The 8,591-nt window shown below is 32.7% G+C and overlaps 1 protein-coding gene and 2 non-coding genes across 3 annotated transcripts; all 3 read right to left on the bottom strand.

The window, feature by feature from the left end:
• Positions 1-2,076: 2,076 nt before the first annotated feature.
• Positions 2,077-2,150, bottom strand: TRNAW-CCA (transfer RNA tryptophan (anticodon CCA)). Its single transcript has one exon. It is a non-coding gene; the product is annotated as a tRNA-Trp (tRNA).
• A 1,018-nt stretch (positions 2,151-3,168) lies between these two features.
• TRNAP-UGG (transfer RNA proline (anticodon UGG)) lies at positions 3,169-3,242 on the bottom strand. Its single transcript has one exon. It is a non-coding gene; the product is annotated as a tRNA-Pro (tRNA).
• Positions 3,243-4,266: 1,024 nt separating this feature from the next.
• Positions 4,267-8,583, bottom strand: LOC137810794 (ATP-dependent Clp protease proteolytic subunit). Its single transcript, XM_068612235.1, has 3 exons — positions 8,342-8,583; positions 7,342-7,635; positions 4,267-6,588 (listed from the first exon to the last, which is right to left on the bottom strand). Exons 1-3 carry the CDS (start codon positions 8,434-8,436, stop codon positions 6,363-6,365), a joined length of 615 nt encoding a protein of 204 aa, XP_068468336.1. The 5' UTR covers positions 8,437-8,583; the 3' UTR covers positions 4,267-6,362.
• Positions 8,584-8,591: the final 8 nt, after the last annotated feature.

The following is an 8,591-nucleotide window of genomic DNA, read 5'->3' as shown; positions in this document are numbered from 1 at the left end:
GATCTACTTTTTGGGGAATATGAGTCGAAGACATAAATAGTAATAGATAATTCTGAAATGATATCCTTCCAAATGGGATAAAAGAATTGCTAATAGATATATATTATTCACTATTCCAATTTCTTCTATTAATTCTAATTAATTGAAGAAATAATTTGAAAATAAAACAGCAAGTACAAAAATAAGTAATAACCCCCAGTAGAGACTGGTACGATTCAATTCAACATTTTGTTCATTTGGGTTTGATTGTGTCATAGCTCTATAATTCAAATTAGGTTTATCGTTGGATGAACTGCATTGCTGATATTAATCCCAAAAAAGAAACAGTGGGTACCGCTAGTCCGTGAACAGCTAACCATCGTACTGTAAAAATTGGATAGGTCCTATCTATAGTCATTGGAGCCTCCTAAAAAGATCTACTAAATTCATCAAGTTGTTCCAAAGGATCAAAACGGCCAGTTATTAAAGGAATTCCTTGTCGGTTCTCTGTAAAATACTCGTTTGGGCGGGGACTTCCAAATACATCGTAAGCTAGACCCGTACTGACAAATAACCAACCTGCAATGAATAGGGAGGGTATAGTAATGCTATGAATAATCCAGTATCGGATACTGGTAATAATATCAGCAAAAGAACGTTCTCCTGTGCTTCCAGACATCTTGAACTCCACATATTCTTGTACAGTCAAAAGGGGGGGATCGATTCCATAAAAAACGAGATCAGTAAGTCGAAATTTACTGAAATGTAATCCTTGTTAGATCGTCCATTTTGTACCAACGGTGTCTTTTGAGTATACCGAATCAGTATAGCTATCCTTCTTCTAACAGAGCAATGAAATTTCACAATCAGTGTCAAAATCTAATACTATATTTTTTTCTTCTTTCTTCATTGATTGTCTCGATGTAGTCAAAAATCTGATAGACAATTTTGCAAAGTTTGGGCATATAAAAAAATTTTATAGTAAATTTTTTGAGTAATAATAAAAAATGAAGGTTCTTAACATTTCAAATTGTTAGTTTTGGATTAGAAACTAAAGATTCATTAAAATCGGAATATGAGAAAAGGGTTTCTAATCATTCATAAAGGAGATTTTCTATTTGAATTAGATGCCAAATCCATCAATATATTTTTTGTGGTTGTTGAAGATTTTTTTTCTATTTTCTTCTACATGAATTTGAAGTGAAAATAAAATGAAATAACAAAGTTATTATTCTTTGTTTGAATATTCATAATTTTTCTTTTATAAAGAGAATTCTATTGGATATTTATAGAAGAATACTCAATATTTTCATTAGAGCAGTTTACTTAATTCCTGAGTTGATGAAGAAGTCTGTTGATTTGGAATCACAGGATGGGTAGATGTAACAGATGAGTAATTGATTTCTCAATTATGGTACTCTATTTCTTTTTATTGGTCTGTAATAATTTAGTGATGAATCGCCAATTTTAAATTTTATCTTTCAAGTAGGATTTTGTTATCTTCTTCTTTTTTCTCTCAAAAATGGAAATTTAGGGAAGTGCTTTATAAACATATGTATAAAAATAACGACCATATTTCATTTAGTTTCTATATGCCCACTATCACTAGTTATTTCGGTTTTTTACTAGCGGTTTTAATTATAACCTCGTCTCTATTTATTGGTCTTAGTAAAATACAACTTATTTGATTTGTAATTTTGAGAGGAAAGGAAGAGTCCATTTTGGTATAAGACATTCTATCATTCCTTACTATGTAAATTTCCAATTCTCGGTCGTTGAGATTCATGAGCAATACAGATTAATATTTAAGGATAGATATTACCTTTCTTTTTACTTTCCGAACAAATAAAAATGATTGAAGTCTTTCTATTTGGAATCGTTTTAGGGTTAATTCCTATTACTTTGGCTGGATTATTTGTAACTGCATATTTACAATACCGACGAGGTGATCAGTTGGATCTTTGATTCATTAATGTCTCTTTTTTTGTGGATTCCCTATTTATTTAGTTTTAATCCTAATCGACAAGGATAAAATTCATACTTTCTTTTGAATGTTCAATTATTTCAGTGTAATTATCAGGCGAACAAGACTAGAATCACGCTCTGTAGGATTTGAACCTACGACATCGGGTTTTGGAGACCCACGTTCTGCCGAACTGAACTAAGAGCGTTTTGTTTTCATTAATTCTTTTATCTGATCCAAATTAATTTTGCATATATATTGTACCGCCCTGGTAGTCGGGAGAGATGACGTGGCATCTCGCTACAGTATAGGCGTGTTGGCAAGGCGCCAGGTTGGCAGAAGGGAAGGAAGTCGGGGGGCTCGTGAAGTCGCCAGTTATTAAGTTGGCGTGTTCCGATCTCCAGCATACCAGAAGCGGCGATCACCGGGTTAAAGATGAAGTCGCCAGGTGTAAACTCAGGCGACCAAGCGATTGGAGATCGCCAGAGAAAGCACATCGCCGAAGATGAAGGAGAAGCAGATTATGAAGGCGGCCGGCGAGACCACAGGGAAGGTGTATGAAGGCACCCTAACTCGCCAGTTCCAGTAGAGATCGCACTCCCAAGTTGGCTATGTACTGGGCAGTACCATGCATAGGTAACTTAGTAAAACAAGAGTAGAAGCAGCGCCCAAGTCAAGGAGGCTCCAGATGATGGCACGTGTACAGTTGGATACGAGCCACGTGTCCAAGTCTGTAACTGCCAGGAGAGAGAAAGTAACCAGGTATATAAGAGTTCTCAACGAACTTTCTAAGGTACGCACGTTCAGATTATACTCTTTACGCTTGCGAGTTATAGAGCTGACTGTGAGAGAGGATTTGCACGGTTCTTGTTCTCTTAGTATTTGGTGATTCGGTCACTGACTTGGGCGTTGGAGTGCGATCGGCCGCAGCGGCGCCGCTCTGTTTCTTTGCAGGTTCTTGAGGTGGATCTCGAAGAGGAACGGAGGTGTGAAGCGGTGCACACGTCGATCCTTTGACGAGGCAGTTTCCAGCGTTCTAGTCAACAGGCAGGATCATATATATATATATTCAGTATGTATGTTAAATTTGAATTCGTCTTCAAAGGGAAGGGGGTCCCGGTTTATTGCTCATCTCATAGAATACGGAATATCATAGAATACGGAATATCATAGAATACGGAATATCATAGAATACGGAATATCATATGATAAGTAATAGTTAGGGATAGGGATGACAGGATTTGAACCCGTGGCATTTTGTACCCAAAACAAACGCGCTACCAAGCTGCGCTACATCCCTTTTCCATTTGTTTCTAGTGTTATTGTAAAGAATCTTTATATTGTTTTCCACATTTTTCTTTGTTGATATCTATCAACAGAGAAAAAAAGACTTAAATAATAAATCAAAAGAAAGGAGGATTTGAAATGCGAGATCTAAAAACATATCTTTCCGTGGCACCAGTAGTAAGTACTTTATGGTTCGGGGCTTTGGCGGGTCTATTGATAGAGATCAATCGTTTTTTTCCAGATGCACTTATATTCCCCTTTTTTTCATTTTTGTTATTGACCCAGGAAGGGGTGAAGAAGATTATAGGTCCAATTAAATATGAAATATGTGTAATTAACCTACTCTTCTTTTTTATTCTTTTTTATTAGAATTATAATAGGAAAGATAAAGAAGAAAGAGGAATTTGGCCTCATTTAAATTCGGAGTGAAACTCGGGATTTGGTCCAGGCTTCAATGGAATTGAATTATTCATTCAATTCCTATGAAAAAGAAAGTGAAAGCAGAAATCAAATGGATAGGTTGGGGCAACCATATCATAAAAAATACTAAAAAAAAAAGTAAAATACTGTATAGCAATTTGTAACGAAATCTAGTTCCAGATCCATGTATTCTTTTTGTGCTATCTTTTTTGTACTAGATTCAATTAAATTGCAACAAAATCTTTCATCATTTTTCGAATTATTCTTTTTTATTTTAGTTGTTTTCGTTTTTTTCTTTTTCTTAGATTCGAATCTGAAAAGAGTTAAGTGAATTAAAAACCCAAAGGAGGTTCATGTCCCAGGGTAAAGTAAAGATATCTGAGTAATTGTTCTTTTGAAAGGTACTGGTTGTGATAAAAAGAGTCTAAATAAGGAATCAATCGGTATTTCTAGATAGATTACTAAAAAGAATCGACACAATATGCCTAGTCGATTGGAATTAATAAAATTATGTCCCCGTCGTTATATAACAACATATGCTAAAAAAGGAAGAATAAAAAAAAATACAAATCCTTTGATTATATTTCTTGTAATAAATTTTATTTTTGGAATAGGGATAAAAAAACTATGGAAAAATCTAAGCGACTCTTTATTAAATCGAAGCGATCTTTTCGTAGACGTTTGCCCCCGATTCAATCGGGGGACCGAATTGATTATAAAAACATGGGTTTAATTTGTCGATTTATTAGTGAACAAGGAAAAATATTATCTAGACGCGTAAATAGATTGACCTTAAAACAACAACGATTAATTACAATTGCTATAAAAGAAGCTCGTATTTTATCTTCGTTACCTTTTCTTAATAATGAAAAACAATTTGAAAAAAGCGAGTCGACTGAGAAAATTACTACTTTAAGAAAAAAAAATAGAAATTAAAAATTCGAAATCCAATTTGAATTTCTATTCGAATTCAACATGGATTGATGTTTTGTTCGAAAATTAGGATAATTCCATTTGATTTTTTTGTTGTAAGAAAAAAAAGATAATAGGTAACGAAGAATAATTTTTTTTTGAAGCGTGGTTGTTTCTTTTGATAGCTTTATCATATGATAAAGCTATCAAAAGAAACAAATTTCTATTCTATACCTTCCTGGAGTAAATAAGGGGGTTTTAGGTTTTTATTATATTGTTGGCAATCATAAAAAGACAATTCTCTTTTAATATAGCAATTTGGGCAACTATTTTACGATTCAGAAGCAATTGCCTCGTGTATAGACTATGAATTAAATTACTATAAATATAAGATACTTTTGGATTCCCGCGAATTACTGCATTTATTCGACTAATCCATAAACCACGAAAATCTCTTTTTTTCCTATCTCTATCACGATGAGCCGAAACCAAAGCTTTCATTTTCTGTTGAGTAATAGTTCGAGTAAGTCTTGAATGAGCTCCGCGAAAACTTGATACGAATAAACGAATTTTTGTCCTCCGTTTGCGAGCTATATATCCTCGTTTAATTCTGGTCATTGAATAAATGATATTTTGAGGAATAACTTTTTCACTTTTCAGTTATTCTTTTTTTATTCCTAGTCTATTAATAACAAAAATGGATTCTTCCGGTGTATAAAAAAAAATTCCAATGGCTCTTGCTACTATAACCACCCCAACCACGATTTTTTATATTTTTTTTGATAAACATTGAACCTCCAAATCAGAAATTGTATTGATACTAGATATAAAAAAAAAAGAAAAATAGTAAATGAAATAGGACACATATATAATTTATTGGTGGGTTCCTTCGTTTCTATGATTTTTTTTTAGAAATGGCCAGGTCCTCTCTATACACCGGAGCCTTTTTCTTTTCATTTTTGATTCATTTAATCAATGTTATTGTTAACTTGTACAGTTCACACTCTATGGCTCTACCCATGCAATATTGAGTAAGTAGGTTTTTTCACAACGAAATCTAGTTATATAGTAACGGTATTTAATTATGAAAATTTGCTGGGTAGCTGACCCTCTTATTCCATTCTTACAAAATCCATCAAAATTCATTCATTAAGGACATACTTTATTTTGAATTGAAATAATATTTTTTCCGCTTAACAGGTAACTTTTTTTTGTTACCGATGGGAAAGTCCTTCTCATCTTAAATTGCAAATTAGTATGATTGGTTTTGCACCAATCGAAACCATAAATTTGATACAAGATAGAAGAATGTAAAGAATTATATAATTGTATACAAAAGTAAGGAATTATATATAAGTTAAGATATTGTGAATGTAGTTTTCGCATTCATACTATCTTAACCGATTACCAATACTGAAAACTTTTAATTGGTTTTTTCTTTCTTAGTTTTTCATTTGAACGAGTCGCACATACACCCTGGTACACGTTTCTCGGCGTTGAGGGCATCCCTGAAGAGCTGGGGATTTTGTGACGTTTCGGATTGGCTGTCTTGTGTTTCTAATAAGTTGTTTCATAGTTGGCATGGTAAGTCGTACTATATATATATATAGATTTTGGTATAATGAGCAGGTTTAGATCTATCCTAACCGTGAATTACCTATATCCTATCTTACTGATAGCCTATATTATTGATACTCTATTAATAGATTGAGAGATATTCTCTGAAAATGTAAAGTAAGAAGAGTAAAAAATGAAATTTCCAATCCTGTATTTTAGTAGAATCAATCTTGCCACCGATTTTTTATTCAACTGCTACAAGATCTACAATTCCATGAGCTTGGGCTTCTGCTGCTGACATAAAAACATCCCTTTCCATGTCTTCCGATATAACCCATAAAGATTTGCCCGTTCTTTGTACATAAACCCTTGTGATAGTTTCACGCATTTTCAGTAGCTCTTCCGCTTCCAGGATAAATTCTCCCGCTTGTGCTTCATAAAAAGAACTAGCGGGTTGGTGGATCATTACCCTGATTATATCACTTAAGTAGTATTTCCCTTATCTTGATAAATATTTTTAGAATTCTTTATCCTATGTTGGTATATTGCTAAAGATTGTCTTTATTCCCAAAATAAAGGTAAAAGGGATAAAATAAAGCCAAATAAGAAAAAAGCAAAAAGAATATTCAATAACCGTACAAGCATTTTGTATTGATGCATACGGCTTTTGCACCTATGCAATTCATTTTTTCCTAAAAGTATTTTATTCGATGAATTTTGTTTCTACATTTACAAATTTATTTTTTTCTATCAAAGAAAAAAGAAGTACAAAATCTACTGGGTCTTTTGGATCCGGATCCTTAAATAATAAACAATAGAATCACCAACTTTCTTTTTTCTTTTTGAATCTATTTTCAAATACTACGATGGTTCCGTTGTTTTTTATATCATTTTGGTATTCAACAATCCAAAAGTTTTTTTTTTTTTTTCATATGTTATGGTTTCTTCTAATTCAAATAAAAACTGTTAAAAGCTTTCTGGTATGAAAAAAAACAAACAAGTCTGCGACACTAAAATTAAACTAGGTTCCTTATCGATCAGATAAAATGGTAAATACCCTCTTTTTCATACTACTCTTTCTATATATAATTCAATAATTTAAACAAATTGCATATGGAATTCAAAATACCATGCTATTATTACTTTGGTTTTTATGGCGAAGGTATAGTATATATATATAGATATCTATTCTATATATTTTCAAAGAAAAGAATCATTGGCGCCAAGCGTGAGGAAATGCAAGACGTTTGGTAATTGTGCCTCCTGCCAAAAGAAAGGATCCCATTGAAGCAGCTAATCCCAAACATACTGTCTGTACATCTGGTTGTACAAATTGCATAGTATCATAAAGAGCTATTCCAGGTATTACCCAACCGCCCGGAGAGTTTATAAACAGATATAAATCTTTATTCTCTTTCTCTATGCTCAGATATATCATAAGACTAATAAGTTGATTCGATATTTCACTATCAACGTCTTGACCTAAAAAAAGTAATCTTTCTCGATAAAGTCGATTGATTAGGATTCCATTTTTTCCTTAAAAGCCATACATGCACCTTTTGATGCATACAGTTCATCAAAAATTATATAAGCAAAAAAGGAATCAATGTGTCGATTTGAATCTTTTTCTTTTTCTAATGGATTTCTTCAAACTAAAAAAAAAGAATAATATACTAAATTTAGTGAACTATCTTCTCATTGATGTATTGCTTTCATCGAGATCGAAGCCCAATCACAATGTAATTTTCTTGTTTCTGAATGGACTTTTTCAATTCTTTTAAGTTTCTTTTCTACTCTGAGTAAAGATCTGCCCGATTTGCATTTGCACATATAGAACAAATATTCCAAAACTATGTCTTTTTATTAGAACTTCTTCCTTTTCTGAATTTATTAATGTTTTCTGTAAAATAGAATATATGGATATGATAGAAGTAGTGATCATAGCTATATTACCAATTGGTTTTTTCTACACAGAGCCTGAGTACTTGATTTTCTTGGTCCAATTAAGCCAACCATAAATTATTCATAATTTCGAGTAATAATTTGGAGATTTTCTCTAAAAATTAAAAAATCGATAGAATTTTACTTCATTACACTTCACGCTCCCCATTTTTTTATGTTTATGATTGAGTCATTCTCTTTTGGGGGTGAAAGAGGGGATATCTCGATCGGGGGAGAAAACGGGTCAATCCCATATAACCTACTATATCTGACAAGTCGCACTATATATCAACCCAAGATGCATCACGGTCCCCGGGGGTTCGAAAGGGTACTCTTGGAACACCAATGGGCATAAAATGGACAATTAATAAAGTCATATATCTCACTTTAGTGTGGAAACGTAAGAATTAGCTTATCGTGTTCAAAATGATTTACTTTATTTTAGATTGATATTGCTTTTTTTTTTAGAAAAAAGAATACTAAATAAAGTTAAATTGTTACGAAAGGGTCATTGGGGTGATAAGTGAATATG

The sequence above is a fragment of the Phaseolus vulgaris genome, chromosome 2 (assembly GCF_000499845.2).
Source record: "Phaseolus vulgaris cultivar G19833 chromosome 2, P. vulgaris v2.0, whole genome shotgun sequence".
Lineage (NCBI taxonomy): Eukaryota > Viridiplantae > Streptophyta > Magnoliopsida > Fabales > Fabaceae > Phaseolus > Phaseolus vulgaris.
This window is presented reverse-complemented; position numbering and strand designations above follow the sequence as displayed.

Bases quoted from the DNA above. Each gene is read 5' to 3' on its own strand.
- LOC137810794 (XM_068612235.1), bottom strand. From the start codon at position 8,436: ATGACTTTATTAATTGTCCATTTTATGCCCATTGGTGTTCCAAGAGTA. The intron at 7,636-8,341 runs GTGCGACTTGTC...TGGAATCCTAAT, and splicing joins GCATCTTGGGTTGATATATA to CAATCGACTTTATCGAGAAA. The intron at 6,589-7,341 runs GCGCCAATGATT...TGATATAATCAG, and splicing joins CTTGCATTTCCTCACGCTTG to GGTAATGATCCACCAACCCG.